The sequence below is a fragment of the Glycine soja genome, chromosome 12 (genome assembly GCF_004193775.1).
Source record: "Glycine soja cultivar W05 chromosome 12, ASM419377v2, whole genome shotgun sequence".
Taxonomy (NCBI): Eukaryota; Viridiplantae; Streptophyta; class Magnoliopsida; order Fabales; family Fabaceae; genus Glycine; species Glycine soja.
In genome coordinates, this window is record NC_041013.1 from 44,022,725 (window position 1) to 44,039,409 (window position 16,685).

Genomic DNA, 16,685 nt, shown 5'->3' on the forward strand with positions numbered 1-16,685 from the left:
TGTATATATTCCACGACGTGTTGCAATTACAAACGACATGTGTGGGCCCCATCACGAAGATCGAGACACGTGTCCCTATTGCTGGTGCCTATTAATTAAAAGCTATACTAATTTCCTCTTTAAAAAAATAATTTAATTTATATGTACAAGTACAAATGCAAAAAAAAAATGAAATAAGCAAATGATTATAAAAGAAAAAATGTATTATACTTTAAAATTTGATTGAATAACAATATAAAACTTTTTACTCTATAAGTTGTATATATTATTTATTTATTAAATTACATAAATTTTTAAACACTTAATTTTTATTTATTGTTAGTATGGAAAACTTACACTATCATTATTAATATTATTTTAAAAATAATTATTATAAAATTAAAATTATTATATATAACATTTCGTAATTGAAATTTAATGTAAATACTATTTACTTCTTTATAACAAAAATAATACTTAAGTCAAACTTTTAGTAGAGGTATTAAGTTTTATTTAATTAAAAATAATATCGAGTAATATTTAACTAGTTTTAAGCTTAAATAAAATTTAAAAATGATTAAATAATTAATATTGTAAAAAATGATAATAAATAATAAAATTAGTGATTCAAAAGTTATAACAATGAGCCAATAAAAAAATGTTAGTTTGAGTGAGAAAGACTAGTATTAAGAAATATATTAATGGCAACTAACTGCTGTTGGCGTAGCGCCGTTTGCAGAACGGCGTCATTGAAATTTTGGTGGTTTAGTGCAAGAAAGCAGTGAAGCAGTGTGACACGTGCATGAGGCATGTGTTAGCTGCACGCCTCAACCTAGCTGGTGCCTGTTGAGTAAGCTACATGGGACACGTGGCAACTGCCCAATCTGCTTTAGCTTTTAGCTGAGTCACTTTTCACTTCAATATTATATATATATAATAGATAAAATTGTCTGATAACAGTTAATTATGTGAAATTAATTGATAAAAAATTTAACAATATAATTTATAAAAAAGAATAAATGCATACTTTTGTCCTTAAATTTTTAAGTGTTAACCGTCTTTGCAAGATGAAAGATTAAAACTTTGTTCTCCAATTTGTAAAAAATATAATAAATTAATTTTGCTGTTAGTTTTATCCATTAATTCAAACGATTGAATTCATGTACTTTCAGTGATATGTGACAGCTGACTGTTGGCACACTTAATTAAGTTATTATTTTTTCATGAAACCATATCACCAACTTTTTTCTTAAGGTTGATTTAATATTGATGGTAATTAAAACATTTTATATTAAAATGTAAATTTGAACCTAACTTAATCACCAAAATTATCTCATGGAATAAGAATTATCTTACTTATATGTTCTATTTTAGTCTTATCTCTAACCAACATTGCACTTAAATATTTTCCAATAAAATTTGTATTAAGAATCTATTGTAAGTTAGAAAGCGTGAGGTTCGGGACAATAACGTTCAGTAACAAGCCAACAGGCAAATATGTCAGCTTAATATTATTTTTAAGTAATAAAATTTAAATCAGAACCCGAGGGATCATTAAAACATCTAAGTTAGGACTCTTCATCTTGGCAAAAGAAATACATTTATTCGCAGTCTGATAAGAGTGTTGAAGAGGGAAATGAACAAGACTTAGATGCTGTTCTATAAGCAAAACAATTTTTGTGGAAGAGGGAAATACATTATTTTGGTGGTTTTTCACTAAAAAAAACAGCTACAACAATTCATTAATGAAAAATATAACTTGTGAAATAGCTGTTAAATGTGTTTTTTCATTAAAAATACATAAAAACAACCCAAGTTTTGTTCAATATGATACCAATTTCCAGATAGTGATAGCTAGACAGCATTTTTTATCCCCTAAAAATTTCCACAAGATTTTACGCGCAATATGTGGTAAAACGAGTTCATGATAATCAAGCAGCAGCTCATTCAGCTACGCAATTTTCATTATTGGCAGATGAAAAGACTATACAAACTGTACATAATAGAAACTCAACTAGCATGCTGAACTGTTATAGTCTGCATAAATGGACATAATTTTGAAGGATACAACAGGGTGAATAATTTTGTCAAGAACCATTTGGTCACCATGTTTCCTATATTTTAGACATCTACCTACAGATCACCCACTTGTCTCCACCACTGCCTAACCGTTTCTATTTGCCCAGCTTTGGCGCCTGGAAGCACTTTTCAGGTATGGCAATCAAATCAGCCAAGATCACGGAAACATCCCCTCAAGAAACTCATCTAAGTTATCATCATCGTCATCAATTTTATGATCACTGGCTGAAGTCAAAGCCTTTTTCCCTGTAAATACATGGTCAAGTTAAGCTTGTAACAGACAATTAAATTTTAAGCATATAAAGGATTTCAAAACATTTGAATGAACTATAAAGAAGCAAGTCAAGCAGACAGTGTGCTGTCATCATCATGCTTAAAAAAGATGAACCAAATTTCCACAGCTTCCCCATTCAAATCAGAGAGAAAGATATATGTTAAAATTTGGCCCATTCTTCCAGTGCTAAACCTTTTACCCTATTAGAACAAGGGGTGCTAAACTTTGTTCCAGTGTGCTAAATTTGGACCCATTGTTTCAGTGTTAAAATCAGATAGTGTGCTGTCATCATGTCATTGTAGCACGTATAACTAGTCCCAAGGTTTTTCATTTCCAGAAAAGGCTTTAAACAGTTTTCTAAACAAGCTGCTCATTAGACATATCTTACTACAAAATTAAAACAAGTTGACAAGCTTTACAAAAGAGGCAAAGACAATAACTCAAGATTAGGAGGCAAATATGCTTCTAAAAGTAGAAGCTACCATACACATATTTTGAAAGCTTTGCAGTCACCTCAATAACACCATACAGTTATCCTTTCAAGGACAAGTCAATTGAAAAAAACAAGTTCTTTTTAAGAAAAATGCCTGAAAAATTAATCATTTTAAAGCCAAAACCGTCTTACTAAAACATATGAAATGCAATGTTATGCTAGCATTAAATGAATTACAGTATCAAGCATAACAATTGGTGCATTATTCGTTTAGTTATGTTAGGATTAATGGATAAGGATGGCATGGATTATTCATGCCTTCATGGAATGGAAGAGTTAGGTCCACAAAAGTGAAGGACCCAATGATGAGACTAACATTTGGCACGTATATTGTAGAAGGGATAGGAAAGGAATCATGGGCAGAGAGAACCTATCACATATAAGGAGAATATAAGAAGGGAGTGGCAAGGGGGGAAAGAGGTTTAGCATTCTATTATTTCTCTTTCAGCTGGGCAGAGGTGCTTTGCATTCTCTGAAGGGACTGGATAAGTAGCTGTAGGGGAAAACTCTCATAATCTTTCATACATTTTCATCACCGCTATTACTTTTCTGTAACAGAATTATATTAGGTTTCAATATTCCATTGTATGGAATTAAACCTGAACAACCCCCCCCCCCCCCCCCCCCAAAAAAAAAAAAACAGAAGAAACAATTGGGGTATAGAACTGGAACTTTTCCTCCATGTTTCATCACAAAAATATCCACACAACAGAATAGTAACTTCATTCTGTTACATTCTATTTCATCTCATTTTGCTCACTATTAGATACCCCATCCATAGCCTAATTTTTTAATTATTTCTTGAAAAAAGATTAAATTGCTAAAATAACCAGGTCTATTCTGCAACATAAACAAATGATAAACTGAAAAAACAGATTATCATGCCATGATGTAAAACTGGCCATTAACTTATAAAGGTAGTGCAACTTCAAACCTTTCCGCCTTCTCTCTTTGCTTTCTTGGAAGTCATCTAGATCATCATCACTCTTTGAACGATTCCTAAAAATGGAAGGACTCAATCTCCATATCTTCTAGTCAATAGGTAAAAATATGAGGATTGAGGGAAGCAATGTTCTCACCTCTTTCGTCTATCCTGTTCTTCTTGTCTTTTTTCTAACAGCTCCTTTTCTTTTTGCCTCTTGTAGTTGAGTTTGAATGCACACCTATTAAAAAAATAACCAAGAAAAAATGAAACAAGAATTTGATTTTGCTACAACCTTAAATGAGAAAAAGTAACATAAAGCCCATAATGACATAAATACTAACATCCAGTATGGAAGTAAATAATGGCTTAAGCACAAAACCAGCATTGGCACATACTGACTCACCTCTCACATGTTACCAATTTAACTAGGGCTTGTTTGTTTTCTCCAGCTTCAAAGTAACAAAAGTTCACCTGTAAAATGATGCAAATAGTATAAAGGAGTGGAAACACCTAATTAAATATTCACAAATTATGTATCCTTGGCCCTCAAACAAACAAAGCTGCTGATAGAATGATCAACAAGGTATAGTGTTGGGAGAGAAAGAAAAGATTAGCATATACTGAAAACATAAAGTATTCCTAATTAGAGTGTTAGGAACACATTTCTTTAACACACTATCATTGGCTAAAATTTATTGGGAGATTACAAGTATCAACTGATGCAATTAGACTATCTAAAGCCAATTTTTTAGTATTTATAATAAAACCCTTACCTCATAGCTTGCTAACCCATCTTTCTCATTGCAATGCTTGTTACCACATATTAACTGGCCTGCAAAGTTACATAACCAATCAAATTTAAAATTGAGCAAGATTCTAAACAACAGAACAAGTTAAAAGAAACTACTTTTTCTCATTTTGTGTTGTGGACAAATTTTGTCCCCTGGTTTAGTAAGCAACAAATATTTAGAGCTGTGTTGTTTGTCCCTTGACTTGAGTCACTTTTTGAGAAGCACTTAGTCTATTTTAAAAATCAACTAAAGTATAACTCTTTTGTGATGCTCTGTTCCTTCTTTATGCAAATCAAACAAACTCTAGCGGAGGATAGAAATGTCTTTTTGAAGGTTCTTTCCAGTTGCAAGTTTTCCAAGGCCATCTCCAATTTAATAGGTTAAACTTAGGCACTTAACTAAGAGTGGGTTGGCTAGTTTGAATGAGGAGAATTGGTGTCTTTCTACCTGTGTGAACACAGCCAGTTGTCAGGTTCTAAAATGGCTGATTTACTTTGGAGTTACTTTGGGTAATCCTAAAGCTGCTTCTTAATCTCATGAAAGTAGATGGTTATTTACCCTTATCCAGACCTGTCTGGGTTATGTTCCCATCTAATATCCCTTGCATGATGATCTGGTGTGGACAATCACAGAAGAGATCATTTTGTTAATTAGGACTTAAAGTTTTGTTGCAGGCCTAAGAATGAAGGGAAATTTGATGTCTTAAAACAAGTTCTTCTTTCCCCAGTTGTGTTTTTGTTTAAAAATAAAATTTATTCTATAATTTAAAGAAGGAAAAATGTGGAGACAATGCCAACAAGTTCACAAAAGAAAGTAATATCATTAATAGAGCATCCTTTCAAAGCCAACAAATTCTACTTCACATTTCAATTTTCTTCTAAAAGTGTGTGCATAATTCTATTAAAAGGATCAGTTGGAAAAAATTTGGATACTCAAAAGATTAGTTGATCAAACGAATAATATTCTATTGCATGTACAAAGTAGGTGAAACTCAATTAAACTTAAATAAATTAGACATTAATTTTTAATGGATGAGTTTCTTTTCCTAAGAAATTATACAAGGTGTAAAGAAAGAACACAAACCACAAAGCATATGTTTTAAGAAATAGTCCCAGTGATACATGGGAAGCAACTGAGGGAATCAATACTACGATATACTAGCCAGCAAAAAAATAATTAATACCCTTGCCAGATATGACTTCCTTCTCTGTCCTCCACCTGAGACCAATCTAACAAGAAAATGCAATTTATCAGCATACCATTTTAAAGATGTACTAAAAATGAGTTTCTAGACTTCATAAAACCCTTCTATCACCAACATCCCTAGAAAATGAGATTATGGTAACACCCCCTCTTCTATCTCAAAAAATTTTAAATGGTTTACAAGATGATAATACAAATTAACTGTTGATATATCAAAAACAAGGTTAAAATGCTATTTAACAGGAGCCTAAGAATATAGTTGAGCCAGCAAGATATAATAAGCTAAGGTAGACTAAAGCAGGAGAACCATTAATGCATTCTAGGCATTTAGTGACTACTGACTAGTGGCAGCCCATCTCCCTGTTTAAGCAGAAAGGTAGAGAAACAGGTTAAATATTCCTGCCCTAAGGTGCCAGTGTGATTTACCAAAACTAGAATAAAAATAGATTAAACCATTATTTTGAATGTCCAAAGAGAAAGGTCAGCATCATTCAAGTCCTCAACAGATTGATTCCTTTTGTACACTTTGCTACATCTGGAAAAATACAGAATGGCAATATTAACTATCAGGAGGTAAACTGATGTGAAAAAATTGTCAAGGGCTCAATTGATACTGACCACATCTCTTGAAGTTTCAATCATAAGAATAAGTATAAAAGATAGCAATATTTCACAATCCCACAAGCAAATACTCTATAAGTAATGAATAAATAATTACCTTACCACTCTTGTACTGTGACATGTCAGCTAGGCAGTATCTTGAAAGGATTAAGGTACAAATATATATAGAGATTATACAAGACAAATTTGCAGGCAGGTAGTTAGACTCCATCCCATAAATGTCATTCCTATATTGGTATGAATCAGAAGCAATGCCAATAATAACTTCTTATATCCTTTCATATAAGCTATGTTTTAGATAAAATGCTCTGTGGAAGAGGGACCAAATTGGGTAAATGGAATGCAAAATATAATACATAGAAATCTCTGAATCTCTTACATGAGCATTGTCCACATTTCCTTACCAACAAAGTTAACCAAATGCCAATATTATGTTACATAAATAAATAAAAGGAACTATCACTCCTACAGTATAAATAATATTAGTATAAAAACTGAACATGTTTGCAAAGGATACTCCTTAAAAAGCTTGTCATAATAACGCTTCACCAGCCTTTGTTCCCACGATGGATTCATATCATCTTCCTCTGACCGGATGAATCTTGCAATATTTGGATTAACAACATTAAAATTCTGATACAGAAATAAAGAAATTGAGAAAAGTGATGATAAGGCAGGAAGGTGAAACCTTTTTCCCAATAATAATAAAGAAATTCATATTCATAAGGGAAGCTTAAAAAATATCTTAAGTATGGTAAAAACAATTCTCATATTCACAATAGTTTCAATAGAGTTGAACATGCAGCAAATGATAGAAGCTCATTTAGCTATTGCTAGGAAAAGGTTGATTTCATAAGAGTGCCAAATATAAGCAAGCAATCCAGTACTGCACTAATCATGATTTCACTCTTATAGCTAGGTCAAATCACATGAAAATTTTAAGAAATGCTAAAAAATGTGTTATGATAACATATAATAAAAATAATCTCAAAGATAAGAGGGATGGCCACTAAATTCTAAAATGGAGTTAGGAAAACAATTGAAATTTAATAGGAAAAAATAAGGAGGGAAGGCTCATTTCTTATGTTACAACAGCAATGGAGACATTATGGCAAGGCAACAAGCTCCACGAATATAAGAAAACAAAAGACACTCCCGCCAGTTTTAGCATACATAAAGCAAGATAACAAGCTTACCTGTATCCTTCTCTTAGTGTATCTTGATCTGTTTTAATAGGCAACTTTAGGTTTGACGGTCTTTCTTTTCCATAAAATTTAACTGTAGACACAAAAGGAGAAAATCTTAGAAGAATTCTAGCTGGAAAATAATACAGTTAAACCAAAAAAAACTGAAATTTCATGGGAAACTGAAATGTTCTCCTGCAGGACCAAGATGATAAATAACTAGGAGCATTTACAACTTAAAATAACATCAGTAAACTACAATGAGATAATAACATCCATCAGAGCAACAATGAGAATGGCAACAAAAGCCATTTTCTCACTAGTTGTAATTACACCAATCAAACAATGCCACTATAGTTTGCCAAAAAAAAACAAATTGCCCAATAGGCCATTCAGATCAAGGTATCTTATTGGTTTCTTATCTCTCCACCAAACTTCCAGCAGATAACACAAAACAGACACACAAAAAAACAAAACCATCGCGAGGCTGTTGCAAACAAAATTAAGCCTCATGGTTACAAACCCATTAACAAATTATGATTACTAGCCCAAGGAAGACAGAACAAGAAGAATACAAACAAACATGTCTAGACTCTAGAACACTTTCTTTTGCAATGAATCAGTAGAACTAGCAAGCAACAAAAGAAAAATCAGTGGAACAGTTACTAAAAGAGGGGTATATTTGAAGAATTCAACTCCTCTAAAGTGAGCAAGAGGAGAAGTAAGCAATCAATATAACGCAAAAATCAATCCAACCATTGATTTCCTCATCAACAACTGAAATTACTACTTCATCCTTTGAAGTGAATTGCTACACTTTAGAGAAGGTAGATCCATATTTGAATATATGTGAGGACAATTGTAGCCTCCTTCCATCTCAGTGGAGGAAACTGTTCATCATCCATTTGATATAGGACAGTATTATTATGAGGAACCAACCAAATCAAAAGCTACAAATTCGATCAATTCCTTATTGTCCATCAACCCTAAACAAAACGACATTTATCATGAAACAGGAAAATTTTATTTTTTTTATTTTTCAAAAAGAGATAGTAAATAATAAATGATTTAAGGATTTTGTAAAAGAAACATTACCGTAATCGTCCATGAATTTTTTGTGACGGTCGTATGCATTGAGGCCTCGAATATGCGACTGATACTGCCTGCGATTGCAATTAGGTTAATTTTAGGGTTACAGAAATCCAATCCAATCGAAATGAAGAAAAATAACGGGGAAAAAGAGAGAGAGAGAGAGAGAAACTCAGTACTCACTGTTTTCTCTCTTCTTTTTCGAAAATGGTGGATTTCAGAGACCCAAACGACGCCATGGTTGACACGACAACAAGAAAAGGGAAGCAAATCAAAGCAAGGTCTTATACTTTGTTTTGCCCTTTCGCTGGGAACACAAACAAAAATAGCGCTCAAACTGGGTTCGCCACTTGTTCTCTGTTCAACTCAAACCCTTTTCAATTTTCAAATATAAATAATACATATATGAGTGTAATTTATCCCGGTAAAATAAAGACAATAGAACATGAATCAACTAACGGAAACTTTAACAAAAGCCAATAGTAAAATCCTATCCAATTTTAATATGATTGTTTCCCTGGTGACCAATAGTAGTCAATCACAAGAAAGAATTAAAGAAAAAAAATAGAAAAACTATTCTTTTCAAATATAATTCAATAAAAAAAATGTGTGTGAAGATTTTTTTTAATTAAAATTAATTGCATGTAACATTTGCTAACTTTTGTTTTAACAAGGTGGAACATAAATTTTTATTAACAAAGTCATTAATTGTACAAGATGTACCAACAAAGTGAATAGAATCTTGTTATCTTAATGTTAGTTGGGAGGAGAGATGGAGTGCGAAAGCTCTGCTAGGATTTTGGAAGAGACATGAGGAGAAAGACTAGCTACATTGAAGTCACAAGAAGGGTAAATGAAAGCCTCTTGAAGGATAAAGGTTTTGTTATTGGTGGTGATGTCCTTTCAGGGTTGATCAACAATGATGAGTGGCTGAATGGTTTGTCCTTTAAAACACCTCAAGTGGCAGCGGAGGGTATCCAAAAATTTCGGTCTCTGGTAAGGAATTTATGGTCTAGTGCAAGCCAAGGAAACACTTATTATTTAAGGAATTAATGGTTTCAGTGTTGGGTGCGCGAGTTCATTTCAAAGCCATTGAATGGGCTTCGAAAGGCGCCATTAAAATAGTTGATATGCCAAACAATTATTATTTGGTGCAATTCAAGAGCCTTTTGGATTATAAACATGATATTTTCTAGGGGCCATGAATGGTGGTAGGGCATTATTATCTCCTGGTACAATGATGGAAACCGGGATTCATGCAAAAAAAATGGAAGAAAATAGAAAGGTGGCAATCTGGGTGCGTATTCCAGACTTGTCCATTGAACTATACAATGAAAGGTTTCTCTAGAGGGTAGGAAGCATGTTAGGGACTATGTTGAAAACTGGTCGTGTCACTTCCATACATTCACTAGGATAGTTTGCTTTGATTTATGTTGAATGGGATCTCGACAAACCTTTAGTTCCAAATTTCATTGCTAGAGGTCAAGTCATATCCTTGTAGCATAAAGGTCTCCATGCTATTTGCTTTCATTGTGGCAAATATGGCCACAATGAAGCAAATTGTTTAGAGAAAAAAAGGATGACAAAAAAATGTGAAAGGCCCGTAAAAAAATATGCGCTGAAGATTATTGAGAAAAATATTTGATTGTGGAGAAAAACCAAAAAAATGAAAGAGATGAAAGAGGAGATGTTGAGGTTTATGAGATATATTGACAAAAAAAGAGGGAGTTATCTCATTAGGCTAAATGTTTAACCATGTGCTGCAAGTTGGCTAAAGGAAATGTTTGAGATTCATGAATTAAATTATAGGGGACTAAATTTGTAATTTTGAGATAAATAAAAGGGACAAATTTGTAATTTTACCTATTTAATATTATAAAATGATATTATCAAATTAGATTTTTATTGGCATTGAAACTAATACAATGATACTAAATTAATTATTTTAATCAATTTTAGGTCTTACACGTGTGATTAAAACATTGCAAAACGATATTTGAAATTGAAATAAGTCATGTGCAAGAAATTATTATTTTATAATAGTTGAGAAAGAAAATAAAAAAATAAATATGAAAAAAGGGAATAATACTAAATAAATCACAGACCCATTTATTCTATTTATGAATCACAGCATCAGCTCTTTTACATAATTATAAGCCTATTTATTGTTATTTTATAAATTACTATTAATATTACTAGTTTTTAATAGCAAAGAAAAAAATTATTACATCATTGTCACCTTTTGTTTTGGCAATATGCTCCATTGTTGTTATCTATGCAGATGTTTTTCAAATTGTCGAAACACCAATGTTCCTCAATAAAATTGAGAGACATAGTCCACCCAATCAAAACATATTTTTACACTCTTAACCCCATGTATCAATTACTATTACTAATTTACAAGTTTTCAAACACCTCTATTCGTCCCTCGATAAAGAATACCTGTGATCAAGACCAAAAAAATAAAAATAACCAAATTTAAAAATCTTTTTGCGCCATTTTCAAGAAAAAAAAACACCAACCCATCAATCACCATTGGTGGCAGCACTGACTCATTCTCATCATTAAACACAACAAGCTTTGTACAACAAAAGATGAGTTATCCTCAAAATGTTAACTTTAACTTTCCTTACAACTATAGGCAAAAAAACTTGGGTTTCCTAAGCAACCTTATTTTGTTCCATTTTCATATGATCAAAACATGTATTTCGACAATGTGCCTTCATTTCCCCGAGTGAATTAGTTTGCTCTATAAGACAAAGGAGTACAAATTCTATTCTTATGGCTTCTAATTTAGTGCTAAAAGGGGCAACAAGGGAACAATTTATTCCTAGTGAAAGGACACAAATCATTTCCCCCAAGTGAACCAATCTCCTTTGTGTACCTTCACCAGGAACAAATTGTTCCTTTATTGTCCCTTTTGACACCAAATTGGGAGTCACATGAATAGAATTTATACTCCTTTATCTTATAGAGGAGACTGATTCCTTTGAGGAAACAAAGGCACATTCTTAAACTACATATTCTGATCATTTGAAAATGGAACGAAATAAGGTTGTTTAGAAAAGCCAAGGTTTTGTCCACTATTGTAAGGGAAATTAAAAATAACATTTTAAGGATAACACATGTTTTGTTGTGCAAGGCATGTTGTGTTTGGTGATGAGGACAAGTTAGTGCTGTCAGTAGTGGCAATTGATGGGTTGGTGTGTTTTCTTGAAAATGATGCATAGTAATGAAGCAAACAAGGAATGTCATTTGGAAGTGTGTTCCAAGGAAGTGTGTACAAGCAAAACTCGCCATTTAGTGGTGGATTAAAGGGAGAAAGTCGCATGGTCATGGAGAATTGCCACAACCAAACAACTTGACACTACTACAAAAATATGATTCTACATTGGTTCTACAGCATTTTTAACGACGATTTTGATCCGTCTTTGAAGTTAGTGTCATAAAAAATCAAAACTTTTTATGACGGTTCTTGAAAACTCGTCTTAGAAAAGTTAAACATTCTAAAACGATTATTTTCTGAAGAACCATCTTAGAATGTGTAGTTTTTCTAAGACGGTTTTTGAAGAATCGTCTTAAAATATAATTTTTTAAAAAAAAAATAAAATAAAATAAAATTATGATTATAAGATGGTTTTTTCTAAAAACCGTCTTAAAATATAGACATTCTAAGACGGTTCTCCAAATAACCGACTTAGAATGTATTTCCTTTTTTTAAAAAATAAAATATATTTTTTTAGTAAAATATATTTTCTTAATAATATATTTTTGTGCAAGTAACTAATTCTACTAGTTCTCCAAGATCATCAAATTATTGCAATTAAACAATATTATTGGATCGCAAACAACAAATATTTCAATAAAGAAAATAGAAAGACCCACTATTGACTTGATCACTATAACACAACTTTGACTTGAAAATTATTCTATTATGAATAGGGAACTAAGCAGATAAGTCTGCACAAGAGTCATGGAAATTTACCTGAAAAAGTATTTCTCTTCCATCACGCAAAATTGCACCTGATCACATGTGGAGAGAAAGAACAATTAGAACATAAAAGACCCACTATTGAAATACCATTTCAATTAAAGTACAACAATTAAGCTTGATTAGTCCATGACACTAAATATGTTTTAATTTTATGCAGTAGTAGAACAAATATGAGAAATTAAAACTAGAAAAACCAAAATACGTTAGTGAGATAGCAATATTCGGTATTGTAGGATTTGTCTATAATACATTAATTAGGCAAAAGTTTCTTTTTTTCTATTGGCTTATGTGTTCCTGCAACTTTCATTGCTATCACGGGAATGCTAAAACTCCTATTTAAAGCATTCCACGGGGACCAACAGGCACACAACAGAAATTTATAACTCTTAGTACTTTTCAAAATCATGATTAAGGAATTCAAAAATAAAATAAAGATAGTTAAAAAGTTCTCTTTTTATTTTAATTAGTACCAGTAGTATGATTAGAATATTGGTTAAGATATTAATTAATAAATAAAATATACTTACTTAAAAATTAAATACTCTTAAATTAATTGTTTAAGTAATTAAGAGTTGAGTCCTCTATCTTTTTTTTCAAGTCATCTCTCATCAAATATATCAACTAAAAATGTAAAGAGCAGAACTAAATGTAATAAATATTATATTATTAAAATAAATAAGTTATTATATATTAAGTATATTACACTAATTTATTTTTAAGTTTTTCATTCCTCCCTATTGTTTAAATTTATTCAATCTCAATTTAAATTTGAATTTTAAAATTTGATACATTATATCAATTTGATAGACATACGGATCATATGTATTTATTTAAATAATTTGTTGTCATAATTTTCTCCTAAATAATTTGTTGCCATAATTTTCTCCTAAATAATTTGTTGCTTGGATGTAACATAAATGGGAAAATCAAAATTTTGATACTTACTACTTGAACCATGAACACACACTTACACAGCAACATTTTCAAAATATGACATCAACATAAAATTTGTAAAATGATAACACTAAAATACTATATGTAAAAATTATTTAAAAAATAAAATAAAAATACTTGGAAAAAGAAATTTAAAGAGGAAAACCTATACAATAAACATGAGAATAATATATTTTTTGAGGAGTATAATTTCAAGGGGGGAATAAGTAGACACTGCGTGAACTTTACCTCCTTTTGAAGAAGTCACCTTAAACTTTAGATCCAGGTGAGGCCCTTAAGCTTTCTAAAAATTGCAATAGATCCTTTTTGTCTACACACCCAATAGATCTATAAGCAAAGCATAAAAACAGGCATGCAAGCAATTAAACAAGCAAAACATATGGCAGTAATAATAAAACAGTCACGTGAGGCAGCATTGGTGCCAATCTTGCTCCCAAAAACATAAATATGGATACACGCGAGATGGGGCAGAAGCACCCCTCTTCTCCATGATTTCAGAAGGCATCCTGCAGCTTGTCCAAAAAATACCAAAAACCTCCCTCCTTGCTAGTTTTCGTCAGGCTCTATCCTATTACATCTACGGGAAATTCAAGGTCATTCGCTCGATAAGGGAAATGACTGATTACAATGAAGATGACAATTCACACCATTAAAAACCAAACCGTTCATGGAAATTAAAAAAAAATATCCCATTAAACTAGCTCTCCTTTTTTTCAGAACCAAAAAAAAAAACATTTAGCTTAAATTTATAACACTCCACCTTGGTTCTATCACAAAATTACACAGATGGAGAGGGAATTTCACATGGAAAGCCTCAAACATTAACAAATCAAGAGAGAAAAAAAACTAAAATTTCAGAGAGGCCATAATCTGAAAACACCAGCAGATCAAAAACATGAACACCGGAGAGATTCTCATCTCACCATAAACTCATAAAAACCACTGCCACCAAAGAGAAAAAATCATTTAACTAGAAAAAAGAAAGAAAGAAAGAAAAGTAGACACATAAAAATAGACCATAATGAATACATTTTTTTCTCTCAAGATAGCCAAAAAAATTTGCACCTTCTGAATTTCAACACACCCTCGCTAGCACAAAAACTTCTCCTCCACAAAATTCAACACACTCCTCATCCAGAACAAATAGAAAGAGACAAAAAAAACAAATCTCTCAAACGCTCACAGCATAGGAATTTCAGAAACCAGAGATCCCACGCTTCTTGCCGATACTGTGGTTGTACGGATGAGGGTTTGAAGGGTGCGGAGGAGGAGGGTTTTCTTGAGGCGGGGTTTGACAGGGGAGAGAGGGAGGGCGGTTAGGGTTTTCTTGATGACAGAATCGAGGACAGAACTGCGGAGGAGGAACTCCATGACCTTTCGGTGGTGTAGCCGCAGGAGGAGTGGTTACGGGAGGTGTAGCCATCGGAGTTGGAGCTGCAGCTTTAGATGGAGGAGATGCTACCGTGGGAGATGAAGCGGTGGGAGTCAGAGGAGAGAAAGCTGTTTAGGGTTTCAAAATTGAATGAGCGAGAGTGTCACAGACATATAATAAAATAGTAGACAAAATGACACTTATTTCTAAGACGGTTTTTTAAAACCCGTCCTAGAACGTCTAAAAGGATAACCTTCTAAGACGTTTTTTGCCCAATTGTCTTTGTTGAAAAATTATATATTTACAAAATTACCATTACTAATAAACTAAGACGGTTCTTGTAGAAAACATCTTTTTTAGTAGTGTGAGGGGATCAAAGTTTTGGGCACTGTGTTAGGGAACTAGAGGCACAAAAAATATGAACATGTTGTGACCTTTTATGACATTCGTGAAGGGTGAAAAATGACGTTTGTTGTCATTGATTTCTAAACAGATAGTGAAAAAAAAAAGTAAGGGTAAAAGAAAGAGAAAGATGAGATCTGGTTGTAATGCATAATAATTTCATTTTTTTAATAATTTGTAATTTTTTTAATTAAATGTAGGTACTGTCTATATAAGAATGATTCTTTAAGTAGTAGGAATGAAAACCTCTATATTTATGGTCAAATTTATATGGAATTTATTTCATAACATACTTTTTACTAAATAGTATGAGTTAAGATATTTTCAAAATATTTTTTTAAAAAAAAGTCACATATAAAATTCATGAAAAAAAATTTATCTAACCAATTAACTTATTTAAGTAATATAAATAATAATAATAATAATAATAATAAGTAGATAAAGATTATTATTAAATATCAAAAATTTAATGCAGTGTTTTGATATTATATATATCTGGTTTATTTGTCAATTTAAAGTCTAATGACCTTATACATTCTTGTAAAAAAAAATTATGACATTTTTTAATGTAAAAAAACAAGTCTAACAACTTATATACTAGATTTTAAATTCGTGTAATACATATGTTTGTTAAAATTATATATTTTATATATTTGTGTTTAGTATTTTTAAAAAAAATGTATAAATAGAATTATCAATTTTTCAAATATTTAATAACATATTAAATATAATATATAATTATATTACAATTAAAAAATGATTAACTAATTTTTTATTTGAAAAAATCTTGTCTCTAAAAATATCAACTCTATTGAAATTTATCATGTTATTTTTAACTAATATTAGTGATACCAAACCAATAAGAATATTTACATATATACATATATATAATTATTTAAATTTGAGTGTCAAATTTCATTATTGTTGCTATTATGTTAACTTGAGTTGATTTTTATGTGTTTATAATTAATATTTTTTAAAATTTATTTTTTTAAGAATTTAAATTTATTTTAAATTTGTTGTAATAGTTTGTGTTTTATTAAATAGATATGTTTTATAATAAAAATAATTTATGATTATGAAAAAAATTATTGTTATTTAATTTTCAATTCTTTAGCTTCTACTTTTTAAAGTTAGTTACATATACGAATTATTATATATTTCTCACTTTATGTATTTTAATTTCATTACTATTAGGATTATTCATCAATAAGAATTATTATTTATATGTTTTTATAATTTTTTAATATTATAATTATTACGTGGTACTTTTCATACATCACTTTTTTTCATTTTAAGTGAATTTGAAAAGACAACATTATTAT

General features: G+C 31.1%; 1 protein-coding gene across 1 annotated transcript; it reads right to left on the reverse strand.

Annotated features, from left to right (window-relative positions):
- Positions 1 to 1,900: 1,900 nt before the first annotated feature.
- On the reverse strand, positions 1,901 to 15,076 carry LOC114380380 (protein FRA10AC1-like). The gene is made up of 14 exons (XM_028339399.1): positions 14,652 to 15,076; positions 13,815 to 14,163; positions 12,624 to 12,661; positions 8,822 to 8,945; positions 8,645 to 8,712; positions 7,562 to 7,643; positions 6,883 to 6,966; positions 6,463 to 6,502; positions 5,725 to 5,770; positions 4,524 to 4,582; positions 4,154 to 4,221; positions 3,905 to 3,988; positions 3,760 to 3,824; positions 1,901 to 2,304 (listed from the first exon to the last, which is right to left on the reverse strand). The coding sequence occupies exons 4-14, from the start codon at positions 8,875 to 8,877 to the stop codon at positions 2,216 to 2,218; spliced, it is 741 nt and encodes a 246-aa protein (XP_028195200.1). The 5' UTR covers positions 8,878 to 8,945; positions 12,624 to 12,661; positions 13,815 to 14,163; positions 14,652 to 15,076; the 3' UTR covers positions 1,901 to 2,215.
- Between the last annotated feature and the right edge of the window lie 1,609 nt (positions 15,077 to 16,685).

Bases quoted from the DNA above. Each gene is read 5' to 3' on its own strand.
- LOC114380380 (XM_028339399.1), bottom strand. From the start codon at position 8,877: ATGGCGTCGTTTGGGTCTCTGAAATCCACCATTTTCGAAAAAGAAGAG. The intron at 6,967-7,561 runs GTAAGCTTGTTA...AAATATTGCAAG, and splicing joins ACACTAAGAGAAGGATACAG to ATTCATCCGGTCAGAGGAAG. The intron at 5,771-6,462 runs GTAATTATTTAT...TTTTCTTGTTAG, and splicing joins CACAGTACAAGAGTGGTAAG to ATTGGTCTCAGGTGGAGGAC.